Source organism: Melitaea cinxia, chromosome Z, assembly GCF_905220565.1.
Source record: "Melitaea cinxia chromosome Z, ilMelCinx1.1, whole genome shotgun sequence".
In the NCBI taxonomy this organism is placed as follows: domain Eukaryota; kingdom Metazoa; phylum Arthropoda; class Insecta; order Lepidoptera; family Nymphalidae; genus Melitaea; species Melitaea cinxia.
In genome coordinates, this window is record NC_059424.1 from 4854006 (window position 1) to 4878501 (window position 24496).

Consider the following 24496-nt stretch of genomic DNA (forward strand, 5'->3'; position numbering starts at 1 on the left):
TACCTACTTTATTTTGATATATGTAATTTGTATATTGAAGAAAAAAAAAGCAATACGAAGTTTCATTTATATTTGATCTCAATCAAATTTAAATGAAACTAATGAATTATCAAAATCGCTACATCCGGTAAAAAGTTACATTAAAGGAAGGTTAAATTAAAGGATATGAGATTTATTTATTCGGCTAAGTTATTTAAAACTTCCTATAAGTCCTAATCTTATTTAGACTTATTACTAAGCTATAGCTTATCGCCATGTAGCGATAGAAAGTAAACCACCATTTACACGTGGTACACAATGGGGCAAATATAGATATTGAGAATATATTTGAATATTAATTGTCTGCATAGAGAGAGCGGAGAGAAGTTATAACATTGCAAATGTTATAAATAAATATATAAAATAAAACAGGGAACAGCACATCACCCTGAGGGACACCACCAATAATCAATTGGAAAATAAATTATTCAATTTAATGCGCTGCCGGCGACCGTGCAAGAACTTTGAAACCAATCAGTAGCCTCTGGAGATAAGTAAAGAGAAAACATAATATCACAGGGTATGTATTGAAAGTTACTAAAATCGAGCAACATGACTATCAATGCTTTACCCTATATAGTCAGTATTTTGACATGTGAAGTAGTCGCACTGTCATCGTCTGGACGGAAACCAGATTGCAAGGTATTTAGGAAACTTTGTTCCAAAGGAAATGGTTTAGCTGAATAAGGCGCTCAAGCACTTTGGATAGAAAATAATGAATGGAAATGGGATGATATTCTAATAAGTAAGATGAATTTATATATTTTTTTAGGATATGTTTTTTTAAGCTCAATTTTTCGACGTAAACGAGAAAGAAGTAGAGAACATGGAAGTATTAAAGATTTTTGTTAACATTGGTGTAAATAAATTTAGGAGAGGAATGATTATCTTACTAGGACTAATGCTATCAGGCCCGATTTCTTGTAAACGATTTAGTCGCACTATCAATAGTAATAAATAAGGAAAAATGGAGATTCAACTCGTTAAGACCTAAATTTTGAAAGAAGACCTAATACACATAATTTAATCGTAAACTTCTTAATAGTCGGTCACTCTTGTCAGAGTAGTCATCGTTGTGCAGATGAGGTTTCTGGAGCGAAATAGTAATTTTAAAAAAAATGAATCCGCCGTGTGTAGAAGTATCGAATTTCAGCTTGGGATTAATGTCCTTTTAATATTGAAAAATATCAAAAAGTGAACCAACAGATTGCTATAAATATTAAATTAAAGTGATCTAAAAATTCTAAAACTAATTGATAAGCATTGGTTATGGGCAAAACCAAAATATGCTTGAATTTAAAGCTGCATTTAATATTAGACAAAAAATTATGGTACAAGCTACAAGAAATCGTACTTTAATAATTGTGTTTGCTAGCAAACGAAAATAAACCGACTTCAATTACATTAACAAGTAATATAACGTAAGTAGTAAGTAGTAGTAACGTAGTAGTAGTACTGTGTGGCTACGGTACTAAAGAATTTAGCCACCCTCTCTCTTCCCGTGGGTGTCGTAAGAGGCGACTAAGGGATAACACAGTTCCACTACCACATTGGAACTTAAAAAGCCGACCGGTGGCGGGATAACCATCCGACTGCTGGCTTTGAAATACACAGGCCGAAGACGGGCAGCAGCGTCTTCGGTGCGACAAAGCCAGCCCTGCGGTCACCAACCCGCCTGCCCAGCGTGGTGACTATGGGCAACACACCTGAGTTCACGTTATTTTTGGCGTAAACTTGTGGAGGCCTATGTCCAGCAGTGGACTGTATAGGCTGTAATGATAACGTAAGTAGAAGAAAAAAATTAACAATCGCACTAGTCGTCACTACGATTTTCGATCGATCCCTCGATTTCTCTGGGATTCCATCATCAGCTCCTGGTTTCCTTATCATGGTAGCACCCATATTCCAAGAATATCTCCTTCGGCCGTATCTAAATCGGCCTATAAACGACGAAGCTGTCCCCGAACATAGGTACATAAATATATAGGTATATACGGTCGTATTAAGTAACCTCCTCCTTTTTTGAAGTCGGTTAAAAAATACAATACTATTGAAAATATAATTACTAAAGTTTTATTTCAGAATATTTCTAACTACGAGCGTCAATTTATAAAAATAATTTAATATAGAGTTAACAAATCATATAGAAAAAGTCATTCAAAAGCTTTTTTCAAAAGCTATTAGCATTGGTAAACTGTAGTAGGAGACTATTTTGTTGGTTTGAAAATATTTATAATTTTTTTTTTTTTTTTTTTTTATGTCACTAGGTCGGCAAACAAGCGTACGGCTCACCTGATGGTAAGCGATTACCGTAGCTTATAGACGCCTGCAACACCAGAAGCATCGCAAGCGCGTTGCCGACCCAATCCCCAATCCCCCCAGGAGCTCTGGTCACCTTACTCACCAACAGGAACACAATACTGCTTGAAAACAGTATTATTTAGCTGTGGTCTTCTGTAAGGTCGAGGTACTTCCCCAGTCGGGCTGCTCCATATTTTGAGCAGGAAATTCCTGCTGTGCCCTACCTCAGTATTTATAAATATGAAGAAAGGTCATAAAAATGTCTATCGTGACAATTTTAATTTGTTACAATGCATTTGATTTTATTGTATTATGTATAGATTAAGTACCACAAAGGAAATTTGAAAACATTTTGTATGAAAGTAATTATAGTTAATATCCTTACTAATATTATAAATGCTAAAATAACTCTGTCTATCTGCCTGTGTTTCTGTCGCGCTTGCACACCAAACTACTGAACCGATTTAAACGAAATTTGGTATACAAATAGTCTAGAGCCGGAGAAAGGATATAGGTTACTTTTTAAAGCGAAAAAAGGGGTGTAAGGGGTTGAAAAGTGGGGATGAAAAGCTGTATGCAAGTATCGTAATTTTTAGAGCTAGAAGCTTGAAACCTATTTTTTGGACTGTTGATTCGATATAAATAAATATGACATTCACAGTTTGGACAAGTTTTACCCTCAAGGGTGTAAAATAACAATAAGGAATAGAGGATGAAAGTTTGTACGGAAATATGTAAGGTTTATGTGAATATTTTATAAGTTTGCGACAAGAGACAAAATATTAGAGCTATTCTGATGTCCAAAATAAACCAAAAGATATATCAAACAAAATGCTGTCCAAAGTCACTATTCCACGCGGACGATGTCGCGGGCACAGCTAGTGATTTCATATGTTACAATAAATATTATATAAAATTTTGGGACAGTACAGAAAATTTTAATGTATAACATACTATCACTTCTAATTAGTGATTAAGATTGCATCAGAAATAAATTTAATATAGATATAAGTATCAAGTGACTATCTGAGCACAACGTTGCATCAACCTGTTAGAAATAATTGGCGAATAAACTCAGTTACATAAGAATCTGTACGTTACTTATTAAAAAATGTTGATGTTCTACGAAATGTGTCCACATTTCTATTTGTCATATTGTAATTTACAACTAGGCTGAGACTGATTCAAAATAATTTAGTAATATTTAAATAATTTTTGGAGTTCATTGGAGTTAACATTACGGCGCCTGAAGTTACCGATATATTATGTCATAGCGTCAGTTTTACATTTTTTTTCGCAAAAAAAAAACATAGGGTTAGCTTATCATCATTGCAATGTTTTACGAATTTTATTAGTGTGTGTATGTTTGTGTGTGTTTTTAAGTATGCCGAGAGTAATAGATCGCAGATAAAATTTTATTTATATAAAGCATTAAATTTAATTCGTGATAATAATTTTGTATATTTTTCGAGTACGAAACCGATCTTTGTAACTAGAAGTTAAATCTTTTAAAACCGTTGTCAATGTTAGTGACAAATAATTAATTTGATTTAAATTATGAAAAATCACGATTGATACTTGAAAAGTAGGTAAGTATATCGTTAAGTAATATTGACAACTTTCAATATATTCATGAGATAGGTAGAAGTTACCTACTCGGTTTACTGTATATGAGGTAACATCTTTTGAACAGCGAGTCTAGTAATCGATATTTACTTCGCTTACTTATAACGTAGTTTTTATTATAATTATTTTAATAGTTAATTAAAATATAATAAACTTGCTGGAACTATATGATTTATTTTGTGTTTTTTGGATTAGTCAATATAAATTATTCATAATTCAAAAATTACAAAACATTGATTAATTTTAATGTAAAAAATAATGTTTTGAAATGCAGTACCTACTACTTAGTAAGTTAGTAAAAAGACAGATTTTAGAGACATGTTCTGTACATACAGAGTACATACTGTTTAGTAAGTTCAACCATAGCATACTTTAGAATCAACCATACTTCTGTATTATTGTATACTAGCTGTGCCCGCGACTTCGTCCGCATGGAATTTAACAAAAAGTTATTGTTCAGTTTGCAGAGTTATAAAATATGTAAAATCTAATATATAAATATTCTCGTGTCGCGGTGTTTGTAGTCAAACTCCTCCGAAGCGGCTTGACCGATTCTAAAGAAATTTTGTGTGCATATCGGGTAGGTCTGAGAATCGAACAACATCTATTTTTCATACTCCTAAGTTACAAGGGGGGGGGGGGATTGAGAAGGTTAATAAAATATATAGCAAAACAACGTTTGCGGGGTCAGCTAGTAATAAAATAAAAGTAGCCAAAGTTACTCCTTATTACATCAGCTATCCGACAGTGAAAGTCTCGTAAAAATCGGTCTAGTCGTTTCAGAAATTAGCTGGAACAAACAGAGACAAAAATTGTAAAAAATGTGATTTTGGTATATGTACTGTGTATACATCCATATGTATTTAGTAAAAAGCGGTTACTTTAATATTACAAACAGACACTCCAATTTTATTTATTTGTATAGATTTATTTTCCTAACTAGATACCATAAATTTAGTACCACCAACCGTACTTATAAGCTAAAGTTCGATGTGACGATACTAGAACCACATGAGTCAACGACACGACACGAGAAAGGCGCTTTCGGGCCAAGGTTGTCATCGTAAAGTGCATCTCTATAGAAATGGCAATACGACGCTTCATGTGAGATGTATAAAACATTGACAAGTAATTTATTTTGATTAATTACATCTGTTGTAATATTTTAAGAGGAAATATTTAATTTTTGTTGATTTGTAATAGATAAACTCAAAAACAACTGGACTGATTTTAAACAATCTTTATAAATTTTGAAGGTTAAAAAAATAAAATAAACATAATGAAAGAACTTTTTCGGATTTTATAGCCCCATCCATGCAACCATGGTCACGGAAGGTCCTCCCGCGACCATGGTTGCATGCATGGGGTATCTAAAAAACTGAATAAACTGCGATATAATGCGAAAAAGTTGTATCATCATAAAGAATGAAATTCACGTGAACATTATAAAATAAGAATGTTAAAAGTGTGGTCTTAAAAAAAAAATAAAAGTAACGATTTCGTATCTTTATTATACAGGTACTATACTTATTAAAAGAAAAAAAAAACTATCTCTTCAATAATATATCTACTTATTACAAAAATTGTAACTTAATAACTAAGCCGTCGAGTGTACCTATAGAACGACAAACTTATACTGTAACACGATGAACAGAGTAGGTATATGAATTTCCTCGTACATTGCACCTACTTTCTCAATGTGTGTCAGTCGTCCATTGTCGGGATCTTACGACAATATTTTGTCGCCGCGAGCAAAACTTGTTACGCATAAGTTTGGTAAATAAAATAACCTTCACCCAGCTAAAAACACCTTACCGTCATATTGTGACCATTGTGAAACCCCTGAGTTATTTTTTTCCATGATTATTTATTTATTTATTTTACATATATATATATATATATAATGTACTTACATAAAAATTAATATTAAAAAACGTCAAAAGTGCTTTCTCAATTATAGGCAAATACATACATCACATATAGATACTATAAAAATATTTAAAAAAAAACTTCCTTAAATAATAGTTAAATAGGTATCAGTCTTATAAAAAGAAAAACAAATAAAACACTTTTATTGAACAAAATTTATATTTATCGAACAGTACTCGTCGTATATTACAGTCGTTGGACATTCGCTGAATAAAGTGAAATATTAATCATACAAGTAATATAACACAAAAAACAATAAAAAATGTTTGTTATTATCAATTGTCTGTTGGAACTTTCAATTTTTTTTCTTGTCTTCTCTGGTATTTATAATCAACGTATAGTTGGATAGGCTTCTCCAGAAGCTGAGAACCAATGATAAATTAAATCTACTCACCTCAATGCTGAGAAAATAAACATGACCGTAATTGAGTCTGTGGAATTATTGGTGTATACAATGTATACATTTTTAGTTCAGAGACAACCATATTTTTCCCAGTTTTTCGACATAACTGAAACCCAATTTTATCGCTATTGAACACTCTAGTAGGGTCATTCAACGAATGAAAAAGAACATTTTTTTCTAAATACTGGCGTATCTCAGTAACATATACATTGTCTCTATATAAGACGTTTAGTACGTTTAACTGTGTGATTCCCTCACTCGTACGTTGACAATATCAGGGTGTCTTTTAAATAATGCTTTAACCAACCGATACCCAGCGTAATTAACCTTAAAAGGACTAGGCAAAGAATTTTACTAAGAAAAATTTTCAACTCTTATTAATAGGAAAACCTTACTCATTAACACCCCTTAATCTATAGTTATTAGAAAACCTGTTCATCTTCTGTTGGAACAGATCGCGGTATGAAGTCCTATAACGGTTCCACACATTAAAAGAACATGGCACCTGAGAGACCTTTGAAAAATAAGTATTTGAATAAAATTTTCCTGTCTCGCTGTATGCCGCCGCCGCGCCCCGAGCCAAGAAAGGAACAACTGCAGCTCAGACCGTTTTAGTATAATTACTGACCAAAACAGCATTTCGTAGTCGACTATTTTTCTCCCCAAAACTTGCCAATTTTTTATATGTAACTAAAAAAAACTTTAGCTATACGCCTATGTTCTCTTTTTTATATACCTTATTTTTATTCAAAGAGTGTCTGAAAATGTTTAAAAAATTAGGCAATTTTTCTATTTTTTGAAGACTCCTAATCCCTATGATAATAAGAATATGAAAAAAAAAACAAGACATAGGGGCATGGTCATGGCAGTTAAAGGTTTTATGTTACAAAAATATTTTTATAGTGTCATTATCCAGGGAATGAATGGTTGACTACTTGTATGGAGAAACAGTCGGTATTCGTGACAGTTATTAGACAGCGCCCAAAGACGGACAGAGTTGTCCGTGATGAGGATGACTGAGGTTGAAACTACAGTATAACAAATTCAATTGCGATAGAATTAAAGTAGAAAAGTGATAAAAACTCAAATTACTTAAAAAATACAATTATTGGACAATTTCCAGTAAAAGAGATATATTCGCCGTTGACGTTGATGCCTCGACCCCAATACAACGTCTTAAAGACATCCTCCAGTACTGGAAAACAGTTTCGGCGACATACATCCCACTATCTTACCACGCAACGAAGGACAATGGATTTCGTTTTTATTTGATCATATCCACTAAACTTAAAATAACTTCAGAAGCCAGCCTTGAAATATAGACTATTTCCTACTCTAACAGGTTATATTTTATTTCTAGGTCATATTACTTACATATTCTATTTGCGGCTGGTACCCAAACCATTTTTTTTAAGTGTTGTACGTTTGGTTGCTTATTTATTCGGATATTAAAAGTTTAAGTTTTATTTGGGCTAACTAAGTTCTAAGTAGGTAATGGAAACTTAATAAGTCACATTCAGACAGCTAAAAGACCTCTAACTAGGAAAAGACTAGGTAAACCTTATTAGTCTGCCTCAGGCAAATTGCGTTGAAAAGGCACAAGTAACATCTTTTTATCTCTTAATAAAATAATATACCTACGTTATAAGTATAATAAAATACGCTCATTTAACATTTTGTATAAGAATGAAGATAATAAAAGAATACTTTTTAAAACTTAAATATGAAACGCTACTAATAAAAACAATTATTTTACTGAATACCTACCTAACAATACAAACAATTAAATGAATACCTACCTAACATTACAGAAGTCAGCAACTGTTCATACATCAATTTAAAAAAGCCTTCTACAATTCAGCCAGTTCTGTTTTGATTCAAAAAACTTCTTAATTTCATATAATATAATATATTTTATAAAAAATATAATACCGTGTTTTTTTTTACTTTACCTATAGACTTATCAATTAAAGTCACCTATATACATACTTATCAAGCCAAGCGCGTACCAACCTTTATACACATATTTTGGCGATTTATTTTCATTTAAGGCGATTTATTTTTATTTAATAAATTGTTTAATATTCTTTTTACGTAATTTAGAACTATAAATTAATAATAAAGAAAACACGTAATATAAATGTTATTTTTGTTTATATAAATGAAATTACATTTTATATAAAAAGATATATAAATAACAGTCTTCAATGAACCTTATCGCGAAAAAACATTTATCAATAAGGTCATTATTAACACAAATAAAATGAAAGTTTATTTTGAGCGTGAAACGTTAGAGCATTGTATGTGAACTATTACGCTTGTAGTTACCAAACGCTTATTAAAAAATTGCGTCGACCGTCATTAACTTCGTAATTTTCAAATTATAGTTATATAACAACTGCAAGATGAGTTACATTGTTTTGGTGTTGCAATTCTGTTTGTTTCGTTAATGCATGTTAGTTTCACATATTTATCAAATTATCTTTCTTCAAGAGTCATATCTTCAAGGGTAAACACGGGTATCTTGTTTTTTTTTTTAATAATTTTCAAATCAGGATTTTCTAAAATCAGCTCATAGCTGATGTTAAACGTTACATTGACATTGTTATTTTTTTTTCAAATTATTTCTGATATTTCTCCTCCGTTGATTTTAACACCTTAGACGTGAAATATAAATTATGTTATAAAACATATCTTTCAAAGTTATAGCTTAGATTGAGAACTACTTACAATAATACAGGTAAGTATGTACTAAATGTAAAAAATAATGTGTAATGTAAAACTCACGAAATGGAACTCTACAAACTACTCTACAATAAGATTTATCATAAGACTCTCTGCGGTTTGTCATAGTATTTTTGTTTTATTACGTAAATACATAACTTAATATAAGTAAATTATCATTAATTGAATTTAACAAAAAAGTTGTTGTTCATTTCGAAAAGTAATAAAATAAATAAATTCCTAAAATAAAAGTAGCCTAAGTTACTCATTACTATATCAGCTATCTGCCAGTGTAAGTCCCGTAAAATCGGTCCAGCCGTTTCGGAGATTAACCGGAACAAACAGACAGACAAGACAAGAATAGCGTTAATAAGTTACCAAAGAAATGCACATTTTCATGTTCATCGCCTCTTCTAGGACAGAAGTGCTGAATTTTGGAATAAAAAGTACCTATCAGTGCTCTCATACAATCATCTGAATTTTCATTTAAATCAACCCAGTATTTTCGACATCATGTGCAGCTAAGATTCTGATACTTCCGATAGGCTGATAAACAAATTAGCAAAAATTAAATGAAATCAATTTTATTTTTTAATATCGTTTTAAGCCCTTCAAACAAAAAAAAATTATGTATTTTTATTTATTGTTGTATAATTACATAATTGCATCTGTTGCGGTTTCGTTAGTAAAGATAGATATTTGTTACAACAAAATACTTTGTATTTAGTTGTGTTGTTTTGTGATGTATTCTTTGTACATAATGTATAAAGAAAAATAGTATTAGTCATTAAAATTAAAATGAAATAAAAATTTAAAGAAATAGGTATATGTTGACGAAGCAACAACCGCTCTGGTCTAGTGGCACGAATATTCGCCTAAGACACCAACGGTTTGCGGGTTTGATTCCCGCGGGATGGATATTTGTATATGTACAAATATTTCTTTCTGGTTTTGATATTTGTCCTTGTGGGTCTCCCCACCGTGCCTCAGAGAGCACGTTAAGCCTTCGGTCCCAGTTGTTATCATAAATACCGGAATAAGGAGAAGAATTGGAGCTTAATACACCAGCAGTGTGGTGGATTAAGATCAAATTCTTCTCCTACATGGAGAAAGAGGCCTATGTCCAAGAATGGGATGTTACAAGCTGAATGCGTAGACCAATCATGTCAGTCATACTGTGTACAGACTTACGAAAGGCGTACCATTTAGTTCGAAGCGATTAATAAAGCCGGTGGGCTGAATGAGGACTGCGAAGAATCGGGTAGTTTCAAACTAACTTGGGAAGACCTATCTCTAGCAGTAGACCGCGAGAGGCTAAAGTGAGCGACCGAGCGATTAATAAATAGATCAATACACATTCACTTACTACATATTCTTTAAGAGAAATCTATGAATCCAGACGAAATTATACGATTCGCTTGAGTCAGCACGATCAAAAGAAAAGTGAACGCAACGCAGATAAACACAATCTCTACCAAATCGAAATTTGAGCAATAGGCAGACTTTAATGGAAATTCTAAATCACCCATATCTGAAAATGAAAAACAAAGTACGGATATTACTTTTTAACGATATCGTATGTTTTTTTTCAAATGTATATACTTTCTATGTATGCTGAAGATTTTTTTCTAACGTAATTACAGCTCCCTTCCCAACATGGAGTATAAGTTCAGTAGGGCGTAGTAATGTTTTTGAAGGTAAAAAAATATATTGTAAAAAAGAAATACCTAATAAATAAATTAAGTTAGAGAAAGTAATCATATAAACACTATTTCGTTGAGTAAAATTAGTATGAAATCTAAAAATAAAAACAAATTTAATTTAGTTTTTCTTTATCTATATAAGATTTTTCTAAGATCGATGATGATTATGTTTTTCTTTTTTTTATAAGATCTAGGTACTTGCAATTAAATAGCTATTTTAAGTAGCATAAAATCAATACATATCTATGAAAGTTTCTAAATATACTTTACACAATATCTATCATACCACACTATAGTAACTATTCAAAATTATCGTAACTATTAAGTAAACAATATTTACCACAGAAGTTTTAGAAGCTATTTGTTGTTTTTTTTTTTTTTGTTTAAGTAAATATTTAATACATTACTTATTTAATCTAGGGTCAATTAAACATATTATTTACCTATTTTTGTGGCCGAATCATTTTTGTTTAAATAACAATTTGGAGACAACAATACTATTAGTACATTTCTTTAGTTGTCTATTCAGTATAGATAATATTTGTGTCGTGTCATAGTATAACATTAATTTTTTTAATGAAATATAAGTGAGGTTTTATATTTTAAATATATTGTTTAATTTTTTTTCAGAGCCACCTAGTGGACTTTAGTCGTACTTCTAAGTATATTGTTTTATTATTAGTCAGTTAGACACTTTATTGTAAGTAATAGATTGGAATATACGATAATAGATGGCGCTGTTAAGCAGTTTTTTTTAACCGACTTCCAAAAAAGGAGGAGGTTCTCAATTCGACTGTATTTTTTTTTCAAATATTACCTACTTTATATACTTTTAAATCTCGTTAGTCATTATGTCCTAATTTCGAGGTTAAATTATATATTACTTTAATAAATCTATTAATTTTATTTAATTTTTTAGTTTGTATTCAGTATAGATAATATTTGTTTCGTGACATAGTATAACGTCAATTTTTTTAATGAAAAATAAGTGCGGTTTTATAATAATTATGTATTTTAAATGAATTATTTTTTATACTCTTTTAGAGCCACCTAGTGAACTTTAGTCGTACTTCTAAGTATATTACTTTATTGTTGTTAAGTTAGACACTTTATTGTAAGCAATAGATTGGGATATACGATAGTAGATGGCGTTGTTAAGTGGTTTTTGTTTTCAAATATTACCTACTTAATACTTTTAAATCTCGTTAGTCGTTACGTCCAAACTTCAAGGTTAAATTATATATTTCTTTAATAAATCTATTTACTTACATATCATCTCATCTATATGAAATAAATAAATTCAAAAAAGAAAAAAAAACAAACACAAACGGTCTGTTATTATTGCCAGGTGTTTGTAAATTGTAACCGGTGTTCACCTTTAGTTTACTGCACAGAGTATAGTAATACTTACAGAAACAGAGAGCCCACTCAAGGTCTATTTCAGCCAACCTAATTGAAACAGCGCCATCTAGACTTTTGGCCCCGAACTAATTTTCAATATACCTATATATACGTACCTATTCATACTACATATAGCTCAAAATTTATTAATAAAGTACTTTTTTGTTTTAGTTTTGTTAATTATTAGCAATAATTAACAAAACTAAAACAAAAAAGTACTTTATTGTTAATCTTTGTACCGAAATCGCTTAATTTTTAATGCTGTTTCATATATAATTTTGCATTCGGATAATATAAATGTGTTACAGAAATAAATTGACAAATAAACTATTTCGATGCAATGATATCATGTTGCAGCCCTCACACAACAAAAATAAATAAAACCACCCAACTGCTTATAATTTTTTATTTTTTCAATATTTATATTCATTATAATACAACTGCGCAGCAGTTTTCATCCCATCACACCAACATTATTATGTAAGTTTCCCAGCTGTATACACTGTATACACTGTCTGTTGTACTGAAGTTGAAGTTTGTTCCAATGCTTTTGGATCTGGCAATTGTCCTGGTAATAAATACATATTCTTAATCACATATCTAATATTTAAAGAAAATATACTTCTTTTTATTTAAAAAGATGTTTTATTCTATATGTTATAAACAAATGTATATTAAGATAAAGATAATAATAACATGAATAATCGCTTCATAATGAGAATAAGTATTTGAAAATTTTATAAGTTAGTAACCTACTAAAGGAAGTGCCAACCATTTACATAATAATATACTATACTAGTACTAAAATCTTACCAGGTATGTGTAATGAAGGAATTGATTCTTTGCACATCCGATTATTTCCAGCTCTGTCCTTATCAGTGAAATGAATATCACAAATTCTCTTATCTTTATAATATTCATGGTCGGAAGTTGATTTCAGTTTAGCCCCAACAAAAGACACTCAAGATTGAAATATCTCAGGAAACTTAATAAGATTAGGGAATCGTGTTGGAATAACAATGCATAATTGGAACATCTGCAAGTAAGAAAGTTAAGATAATATTAGTTTATTTGCAAATCAAATAATGCTTAATATTATTGGCGAAAACAGCTAAATAGTACAAAATTAGCTTAGTCTTTGCTTTCCTCTCATGAATATATTTTAAAAGGTAAAAGTCTATATAAATATAAGTAATTAATATAAGTGTAACTAATGGTGCAAATGCGAATGTGAAATAAACAATGAATATAACCTCAAATATCTTGTAACAAAATTATACACTTACCGCTAGGTTCACAACCAAAAGCACAACGCAAAAAGTATAATATTAAAAGCACAACGTCTCGGCATTTTTCAGTAATTTGAAAAAGTGTTTAACACTATACTCTAAAAACGTCTCTATCGCACACTGATCACCACAATTTCCAAAAAGATATTTAGCCAGCAAAGCGGAGGAACACAGGGCATATTCACAGGAAAAACACAATATGGACATAAAGCTACAACCAACTCCATAACACTTTAATAATTATTTAATTGGCTTTAATAACATTAGACTGCCATGTTTTTAAACAAAGTTCTGTATCTGTAAAGAGCCATCTGTTGAGAGTTTTATTTATGTAAAGACTTCCAAGTTCCGGAACCAATAACAGATGGAGACTCTATCTTTGATAAAGCCATAATGAAGGGAAGTGTCCTCCCCCTGGTTTACTGCTTACATCGTTAGTTAACGGTCGTGACTGTCATTTCATCCATACTTGAATTTGATTTATTTACTGATGAACTTGTGCATTAAAACGTCGCTACTAGCTTCAATGAAAAAATGCTGGCACAAGCCCGTGACTCGTTTTTGGACGATGAATTTGGGAGACCAGTAGAGTCTATAATGCGATGCGAGGACTTCAAAAGTAATTTTGCGAGGAGGCTTTCAAACCGATATATTTCCCGATCCTCTGTTTCTGGTTCAAGGCAAAATACTGTGTTGAAATTGCGACCAACTGACAAACAGGAAATACTGAATAATGTAAGTACTTTATTTATTCGGAAATTATTTTTTAACAGTATTAATTTTAAAATAAACGCCTTCAAGAGTAACGGCTGTTTTTGGGCGAAATATTGTTGTCTACATGTCCGGTAACGATAAATTTATAAATTTAAAGACCAAAAGTATATAATTTTGATGTTTTTATTTTTAATACCTAGCAAAAATAGTCATTTGTTTTCTTTTCACATTAACTTATTGCTTTGATATTTAGATTTCTAGATTCTTAGGTTTACTGTACATGCTTAATTTAGCTTAAAAGTGTATTTAATATTATTATCAAAAGTGTGTATTGTTATTACAGTTTAAAGCTAAAACGCTATAAGGTTACGATCTATGAATGATTTGCATTCTAATAAGGATGTTGCAATATTCATAATCGGACGTGATTTATTTCGTAATTAGAACATTAGCACCAAATTCATTTGAAATTTTTCTATTATGGTTTTATATTTTCACTGTCTATTGATTGTCAGCTTATTAACCGACTATGGCAAAGCTAAAAGGAAGTTTATAATTTTATTAGTCTATTTATGTATGTATGTATGTATTTTCATCTGTTCGCTCATATCTCCCAAACCATTTGTCATATTTAGACTTTTATTTTTTGTCTTAATGTCCGCTAGTTATATGCCATAGTCGGTTTTTAGTTTTTAACTTTTTTGTCTTGTTTATGTTAATAAACGAAATAAAAGAACAACTCCAGTATATAGGTACAACAATTTCAAATTTCCGATTCTTTGTTATAACATTACGTTTAATTGTTCTGACCTTGCAAAATAAAATTTAGTTTGTGTTGTGAAAATACATACATGTAATTGTTATATTTTTATTGGTATACATGTATAACGATAACTTGCAGCGAAAGTTTTATGAAATAAAATAATAATTATTTGTAGTTACAACTATTTTTTATTATAATTATATAACTTCAGGGTTTGCTTGGATTTTAAAAGTAGTTGCGTGTGACGCGTGCATATCCGCAAACAGTAATTAATGATTTTACCAATTACCTATTAAGTTATGTTCCACAAATTAATTAATTGATCTAAAACGCCTATCTCCTTAATTATTTACAAACAGTCATTAAGAAACGGGTATTATTACGTACGTTTTAGTATTATTAGGTACTATAAGAAAACTATTGAAATAATAAAAGGTATAATTCGTTTCTGTATTATGTGCCATTTGTATATGAAACCTTTTTGTTACAATAAAGAAATGAATTGTACTATCTTCGTGTTTGTATTCTGTCCTTGGTTATTTCGCAAACACTAAAAAAAAAACGGTCAATACAATGTAAATGGTTTACAACTAAATATTTTTGAAGAACAAGCTAAAACATTAAAAAAATATTTTTCTTGTATAGAGATCATACGTAATTTTTATTCTACATTTATTTATAATATTGTTCATTATAGCGGTACCTAATAAAAAAAATGTTATGACGTCTTAGTTTTAATGCGGTGTAACATAGGTTATAAGATGGAAGGAAGGATAGATTTTGTTGGTTCCGACTGGCTATATATTAAGGACACCAGTCCTAAGAATTTTGTGAATAAAAAACTGAAAACTATTTGAAATTTATAATACGCCTCGTATTTAGAAATAATCCAGAAAATAGTCCGAAGTGACAACTAAGAGATACGAATGTAATCTAGTTAGATAAGAAGTCCCGTGTGAAACTTGGATACTCCTCATCGCCCGCAACCTCGTTCGAGTGAGTTTCTACTTATATATCAAGGTCAAGTATTAACCATAACTTGCGCCAACAAACCGTTGAATTAAATAGCATTTTTTACTTAAAATAACAAGCGTATACAACATCGAGTCTATAGAGGGGAGAAACTTGTTAACATTACAATTATACTAAAAAATTCAAGAAATGTTTAGTAGGTTGATATTTATTTTTATTTTTTTATTTTTATTCAAGGACATAAAAATTAAATTCAGTTCTTCATTCTTATAAATAAAAAAAAAAAAAAAAAAAAATTGCGTAAATTCTTATTGCCTATTTCACTTATTTCCGTATTCAAAAAGGGTTTTTCTTATTTTTGAGGGTTTACAAAGTGTTTTAATAATTAAGATTATTATCATGTACAAAACTTTTTTTATACAACTAGGAAGCAAACAGGCGTGCGCTTCACGCATGGTGGTACGCTTACCGTAGCCGATAGACAAGAGGAGAGCAAAAAAGTTATTGTTCAGTTCGCAGAGTCATAAAATAAATAAATTTCTAAGATAAAAGTAGCCTAAGTTACTACTTATAAATCAGCTATTTGCCAGTGAAAATCCCGTCAAAAGCGGTTCTGCCGTTTCAGAGATTAGCCGGAACAAACAGACAAAATTTGACAAAAATTGTAAAAAAAAATATTTTGGTTCATGTATCGTGTAAACATCGATATACATTTAGTAAAAAGTGGTTATTTTAATGTTACAAACATACTCTCCAATTTTATTTATTTGTATAGATTTAATATAAATCCAAAATGTGCGAGATATAACCCGTGTTTATCTCTTTCGTAACTACGATAAAAGTGTCATAAATCGATTTTCCTAACTTTAGTTTTTGATATTTTCAAGTTGCTCTTAAGATCTGCTACGATAAAAATGTATTAGATAACGAAATGTTATTATAGTGATGTAGTCCTGCAATCTGTACAAGAATTTTCTCCTTGTTTTACTTGTTTTAGAACTATAGTTATTATTACCCTTATAATATTCGTAACCATTCAAAGCTCGATAGCTTAAAGCAACATTTTCGATATTTTAATTTTATAACCGTATTTATCGATTGTAAATATGCCTACAAATATTTGTTATTTAATGTGAGTAGATAAAAGGCTAATATATTTATTAATATTTCCTACCTGATATGAAACAAAAGTCAGTCCCCTACCTGTAGCCTGACATTTAGTCCCGGATGTTAAGTAACGCTTGGCTAGCCTCTATTAAATTATAAGCCCTTTCGAACACAGTGCTGTCTGTTTATACAGAAACCAGCGTTTGAAACTTGCGTTAGTTACCATTGTCGTTTTCCGTCACGTTAAAAATTTTGATACAATTTGTAGTCATAATTTTGACACATACATCTAATTAACACTTCTTGTACACTTTTATTGTGCACAACACCGCTTGCTATGACTTGACGTGACATCTTGTTTCTTTACAGACTAATCTTACTCTATATCTAAACACTATTTTATCATCATCATCATCGTCATCATATCAGCCTATTGCAGTCCACTGCTGGACATAGGCCTCCCCAAATTCGCGCCAGACATCACAGTTTTCCGCAAGCCTCATCCAGCCTCGTTTGCCAAAATATGTGGGTGAGGATTATATTACCTATCGGCATTCAAAAAAGGGTTAAGCTTGCATAGATAGTTCAATTTTAAAAGTATCTTATACAATAAAGAGGATGTCTTTGTGCTTTTTGATGTCTGAATATCATCAGTTTTTTTTTTTTATTTGAGACATTTGATCTCTCTATACTTCACGTAAGTGCGCGAATAATATTTATTGCCAAAAATAATATGTTTTACATCTTATATAATTTTCAATATAAATTATTAATTTCGAATTATATCATATCTAAGTTTCGTTCTAATGTGGTTACCACAGCAATAATTGTAGTTTAGATATAGTCTTTTTGAAATTTGATCCACGACAGACCATTTAAAATTTAGAAGATACGTTGCATTTACTCTGTATGAATGGGGTTAACTTGACCATTTACAAGATTTTTATATCGACCTCTCAATTACGAATGACAGCAATACAAAAATTATATTGTACTAGTTATTTTGCCTCTATTCGTAGAGGTATAATTAAAAGAAACGTACTTCAGCTAGGAAGCTGCTAAATAATATTTGCTAAATAATGTTGATGATGGTAAAACAGTAAAAATATAAAATAATTGCGTAACGTATTCACAATTAAATTCATATTAAGTGATTATTTAAATCAATAACCAGGAGTATAATTGGGAAAAAAAGGAAAAAATAATCGATCTGGAGACATGGGGATTTGAACCGTGGTCTTCTGGGTGGACCCCGACCGGCCGATTTCCCACCTTGAGTTATTACAACTTTATTTACATTTCAGAAATTTACCTTCGTATTGTGTTTTATATGGTAGCCATTTTTTTTCTTTGCCTAAAAACAGGGATAAAACGACATTTTCTAAAAAAGAATCCTAGCTAGATCGATTTATCTCTCCTGAAATCCCCTGCATACTAAATTTCATGAAAATCGTTGAAGCTGTTTCCAAGATTCAGATTTCGAGGGCCGATGACAATACACTAATTTGATAAGATTATTTCTTTTTAGTGGTTTATTTATTCGTAATTTATCTTGAGAACCCAAGACTGTTGACTGTTTTATAAAATTGTTTATATTTTCGCACTTGTGTCTAGTTCTTTGTATTACGAGTTTTTAACTTACATTTATGGTGACAATGGGAACGCATCTAATGTGAATGTCTTTTGACCCCATGTTCACCTGTCTTTGCGACATAGGAGCCAGTAATATTGTTTAGTTGAGCGTGTAGTGAGAAGTGGGCAGTTCGTAATTTAGTTATCTCTAATGCAAATGCTGTACTTTGTCAAACGTTTCTGTTGTTGTCTATGAAGTAGGTACATACAATACCTTTATAGTAATATTATTAATTACCTGTACCTTTTTGTACCACTGGCAAACAAGCGTATGATCCACCTGTAAACCTGCCTCTAAACGCCTGCGGTTTCAGTAGAATCACCAGCGCTTACCGACCCAAACTAGATTCTTTGGTTTCTGTACAAACTACAGGAAGACAATATTACTTGAGAGCAATTTTGCATGTTTTAATATTGATATTACAGTCATATTTTGGAAGGTCAAGCCCGTATCTGTAACGTTCATTCGTCGGTCTGTAGTTGTCGGCCATGCGTGATGAAATCCGTAAAACAACCCATTGTGAGAAGCCGCCTTATGCAAGCGAATAATACAATTTTTTTTCGGACTGTCTAGTGCTGTTGGCCCTTACTGGTTTTTACAGCGTCACCGAGTGGGTTGACCGGGTACTGAGACCCACTCGTGAAAGAATAGGGGAGCCCTTTAGGTGGGCTCGGGATGTCCGTTCCTCCTAGCAAGACCGCACCTCGGGTTAGAACGAAGTCGGTTTGGAAGAAGCTCTTTGTCTACCTACGTATTTACAAGCCTCTGCTACAAGAGGGTCTGGGTAGCAAAATAATAAATGTCAGCTTTCATCAGTATATAGGTTGAACTTAATCATGGAAAGGGAATTTTTAAAATTATACCAATTTATAGTATTATTGATTAAAACAGTGTAATTTTAGATATATAATTGTTTTAAACTACATATAAATGTAGGATTTATTTATTGATAGTTTCTGTGTTGTCTATTAGACATTTGAGTTATAAAGCAAAAGTATAGTTTATGGTTGTACTTGAAGATTAAAGGTTAGGTGTTAGGTAAAGAATTACAATATTTTTCAACTAAAATTAGTAAAAACTAAAAATTAAATCTGAATAAAACTAAATTATAACGAGCTATAAAATACCTTATTGGGAGTGTTTCCTCAAAATATATCTCTACAAATAAAGGGGATCCTACGCGATGGCACGTTGTCCTATTCCCACGTTGGCGTCTCCAAATTACTTAATCATTTTATATCATTAAATTTATTTTTAATTTGAGAAATATGTAGTTTCAAAGTTGTACGTCAGTACTACGAAATTAACTTAACCGCATAATGTTTAGTTATGAATGAAAAATATTAACCCGTTGACGCCATGGGAGACACCAGTTGGAGCTCACTTGTTTAGTCCATGGGGCCATTTTTTAAGTCTTTATTTACAAAAAAATTATGATAAGTTTTTATTGACTATTCTTAAAGATCTTACTTATTTTTCCTTACAGTATATGACATATTTTTCTAATTTATATTTTTTAATTTACCTCTGGCTCACGTTCATGTGGTGCGGAACCAACGGAAATTTTTTGTGCTGACTATACTCCGATGGCCAAAATAGAAACACCAAAAAATCACGTGTCAAAAAAAAAAAAAACGATGATTTTTTTTTTTTGTTTCTCATTTCATTTGTGACAAATAGGTTAATACAAACATTTCACAACATTGATTCTATTACGCCTTTAAAATTTCAACTCCTTTACTTTTTGTGACCTACGAGACGTAGATAGTAACACTTATAAGAAACAAACTTACGCTGTTGGATATTAGTTATTGATAACGTTATTTATCCATCGGCACTCTCGATCATTTTTCATGTGTTCGATAAGCATTCTTAAGGCTGCCGGACTGTAAATACTTTTTTTAAAATAAATAACATGCTTGCAAAAACATTTTTTATGTCCTCAGTCATATGTCCTCCCTCTTGTGAGATGAATAAAGTTTTCAACGTATCGAGACATAAGGACAGTAATCAATAAACATTAATTTGAAAAAGTTTAATATGATATCATGGAAGCAGAAAAAAAAAATCGTTTCTTAAGCTCGAAATTACGTTTTACCTTTACAATACATAAGTCTTAATGTATTTAAGCTATTGTAAAACTAATTATAAGTAGAGTTTCAATTAGATATCACGTGACACAATGAAGAGGGAAAACATTCAGTTTTGAAATCTCATGTCTCGGCCGATAGCTTGTTTGATTCTCACATGAGTTAACAGCCAAGGAGATATGAAGACCAAGGAACAATGGGTCGTCGTTATCTGCCTTTCATATCGCTGATCCAACTCACAATGCTATGTGTATAAGCGAATATACATTTCCGCCAGGTATATCAATTTAGACCCTATATAACACATTGTTAATTATAGTATTAAACAATTTACCGATAAATCTTTATTTTGGCTGGTTAAAATAAAGTAAATTATTCCTTTTTCACTGAAACTACAAAATTTTAATTTAGTTTTAATATCTTTAACACCGCAATATATTTTTTTTCTATAGTATATATTCGATTTTTATATTTATTTATTTATTTGTACAAAAATCCACAGCTACATTTTATGTTTCTTAAACCAATACAGAGTATCCAAAGAAAAGCCAATTTCGGATTTTACATTATTTAAATTACACAGTTAAGGTAGACAAAGTTGAGTTGAGGTATAAAACACAGTTACAATAAAAATGAGAAATATATAAAATGTAAAATACCCATGGTCAATAATATGTAGATTGTGAGTGTGTATGCCTATGTATTTGTATGTAAGTGGGTGTGGGTAAGGATATGTGACTGTGTAGATTATTCATACGTGCTAGCAAGTTTCTCTATTACAACCCTTTTAAAGGAACTTCTAGATGTGGAAAAAAGGTCAATCTCAGAAAACAACTTGTTATACTGTCGTGGCAGTCGACATCTTATTGAATGCCTGCTATAGTCTGAGCCACAAAGGGGAACACGATAGAGATTCGTTTGTCTGGTACGTCTGCTAGGAGTATAAGACTGTAACATATCTGATGTTAACTGAATGCAATCAATAGAACTAGATCAGATGTCATGTAATAACATCATATCCGCTACGTTACGGCGATCTTCCAAGGTGGTAATTTTATAATGAGCACACGAGGTATCATATTTCGAATCCCTATGTCCAGTGCGAAAATTTAAATATTGAACAAATTTACGTTGAATTTTTTCCAAAACCCGAACATATGTTACATACTGGGGATTCCGTATGGAATCATTATGTTATTATTTTACTGGGCAATCGGTGCAGTTGACATTGATCCTGTTTTCCACTTTGGTTGTGGGTTCAATTCTTGATCCGAATATCATCATATGAAACAAATTTTTCGGATTTTGTCGCGTCTAAAAAACTTAATAATCATAGTAAAATTATATACAGTGAGTATGTTATATACAGTTGTAACTGAGGTAGGGCTCGGCAGGAAATTTCCTGCTCAAAATATGGAGCAGCGTGACTGGGGTAGTATACCTCGACCTTACAGATGACCACAGCTAAATAATACTGTTTACAAGAAATGTTGTGTTCCTATTGGTGAGTAAGGTGACCAGAGCTCCTAAAGCGATTTGTCGATAGGGTCAGCCACGCACTTGCGATGCTTCTGGTGATATGCAGGCGTCTATAAGCTGTGATAATCGCTTACCATCAGGTGAGCCGTATGCTCGTTACCGCCTCGTTTAGTTGTATATATTAAAAGAAAAAACCGTAGGTACATGTACCTTATTTTACAGTACCTTTTTATATACAAGTTTTGTAATATAAAAAAATCATCTTAGTCGTTAAGGAAATTAGCATGAAAAATTATGAAAAACAACACGTTTTTTAACTCAAGAGAAATAAGGGGGATGGTTTAAGTTGGTTACCATCGTTTGTCTTAGTTTGTATTCGCTATAACTTACAAACGCACGACTTTATTTCTATATTTAAATATTTTTATATAAATAATACAAAAACAACTTAACGTTATGTTTATCTTCACCTAAAATCTGCAGTATATCTACCAACTTGTATTTTTTTTTAAATTAATTGTTGATTCACGTGTTTCTATTGTGGGCGATTGCGGGTTTGATCCTCGCACATGACAAACCTTTATATTGGTCATACAGACATTTGTTGTGGTCTGTTGTAGTCCTTGTGGGTCTCCCCACCGTGCCTCGGAGAGCACGTTAAGCTGTCGGTTCCGGTTGTTATCATGTACACCTGATAGCGATCCCTACTCATAGTAGGGAATATGTATATCCGCTAACCCGCATTGGAGCAGCGGTGGACCCAGCAGTGGGATATAACAGGCTGAAGCGATACTATGTCTGTTTTTTAAATGTATTTTTTTAATTCTTCTAAATAGTCAAATCTTAAATTATTATAATATTACATTAAGAGTATGGTTAAGATTTATCTAAAATTTATTCGTAATATTTAAGCGAAGATTTCAAGTCGAATGTTTTGCATAAACGCATAATGTATCATAATAATTTTTCACTTAACATCCCAGACTAATAATACAGTTTATTAGAAATAATTAGGTAAGAAAGCTGCTACAAATGTATTGTAAAACGTTAGGGTACATATACAAATCATGTCATATGGCACTCAACCAAACACGAAATACGTACATTCATGTCGATGTCGGTAATTTTATTTTCTGTTGCGTGTTCATGCTTCAATAGATCGTAATGGCAGTATTTGCATCCGTAATAACCGATTCAAAGATAAAATAAATACGGTGTAATGACGTCATCTATGTTAAATACAAAGTAAAAAGTATTCTACTTTCATTGGTTGCTATGCCAAGACAACGAATGTGGTCTTATGGGCTTATTTAAAATATTACAGCAAGCCACAAAACAATTTGTTTGTAGTGCTAAAAATAGGCAAGAAATCGTAAGGTAAGAGTCAAAACTAATTCCTCCTTATGTTAAATGTTTTGTTTAAGGCGCAGGTTTAGAGAGTAACGTTAAATGTGTTTTTGTCTATTCTTCATGCCTCGGAATACCCTCCCAAACAAGCAATTTCTTATATCTTTCTTCGCCTTTGAAAACGAGACGAATATTAAATATTAAAGACTTTTTAAGCACTTGCAACTAGAAAACTTAGACGCTACAGCAAATATTCCCTCAGAAAGCGGATGAATCACAAAATAAGAAATTTTCTATTTCAACGGGACACTGTAAAAATAAGTAAAGAACCATACGTTTTGTTTATCACGGTAAATCGCTCCGCAGGAAATCAGAGATAATTTAGATTAACTTATTTTGCTTTTGGCGAATTCTATTGCCGTTACGTGCCCCGTAGTGGTGAATGCTTAAAATGACGTCAAATGTTCGCAAATAAGGGACAATCACTAGAAAACATAGGAAGCAGTTTGTCATTGTGTCAGTGTATCTCCTATTTTCTTGACACGTTCATGCATTTTGACCTAGAGATTAAGATGTGTTTGACCTATTAAATTCCAAAATCGTGATTGATAAAAAATATATCTAATTGACTTCAGCGAAGAATTTAACTAAAACCAAAACTTTTGGCCTGCCTCAGCAGTTCCAAGGACTGCTTTATACGAGGGTATCTTTAAGCCATGTTTAGAGTGGAATTAATTGTCTGAATGAAAATAAATAACTCGTCATTTAATAGTGTCGTACCATTCTTACCTTGGAATCAGGACCATGTCTTACCTTATGGATGAGTCTAGAGCTAGTTTTCGATTACTAAGGCTGTTGTTCATCTTGACCTGTACTCGGCAACCTTACCAAAACTGGTAACAAGATAGACTTACTCGGAGTGCAATTAATTGAAAATAATGCGTTTTTTTTCTCATCGTAACCGGATCACAGCGAC

The 24496-nt window shown here is 31.5% G+C and overlaps 1 protein-coding gene and 1 long non-coding RNA gene across 2 annotated transcripts in view; one reads left to right on the top strand and one right to left on the bottom strand.

Annotated features, from left to right (window-relative positions):
* Positions 1-12542: 12542 nt before the first annotated feature.
* On the bottom strand, positions 12543-13558 carry LOC123668938. The gene is made up of 3 exons (XR_006745642.1): positions 13413-13558; positions 12940-13162; positions 12543-12694 (listed from the first exon to the last, which is right to left on the bottom strand). It is a non-coding gene; the product is annotated as an uncharacterized LOC123668938 (long non-coding RNA).
* A 391-nt stretch (positions 13559-13949) lies between these two features.
* Positions 13950-24496, top strand: part of LOC123668937 — a 34226-nt gene continuing 23679 nt past the window's right edge. Inside the window, exon 1 of the mRNA XM_045602629.1 lies at positions 13950-14150. Within this exon, the coding sequence (XP_045458585.1) occupies positions 13950-14150 (201 nt within the window). The remainder of the gene's footprint in view (positions 14151-24496) is intronic.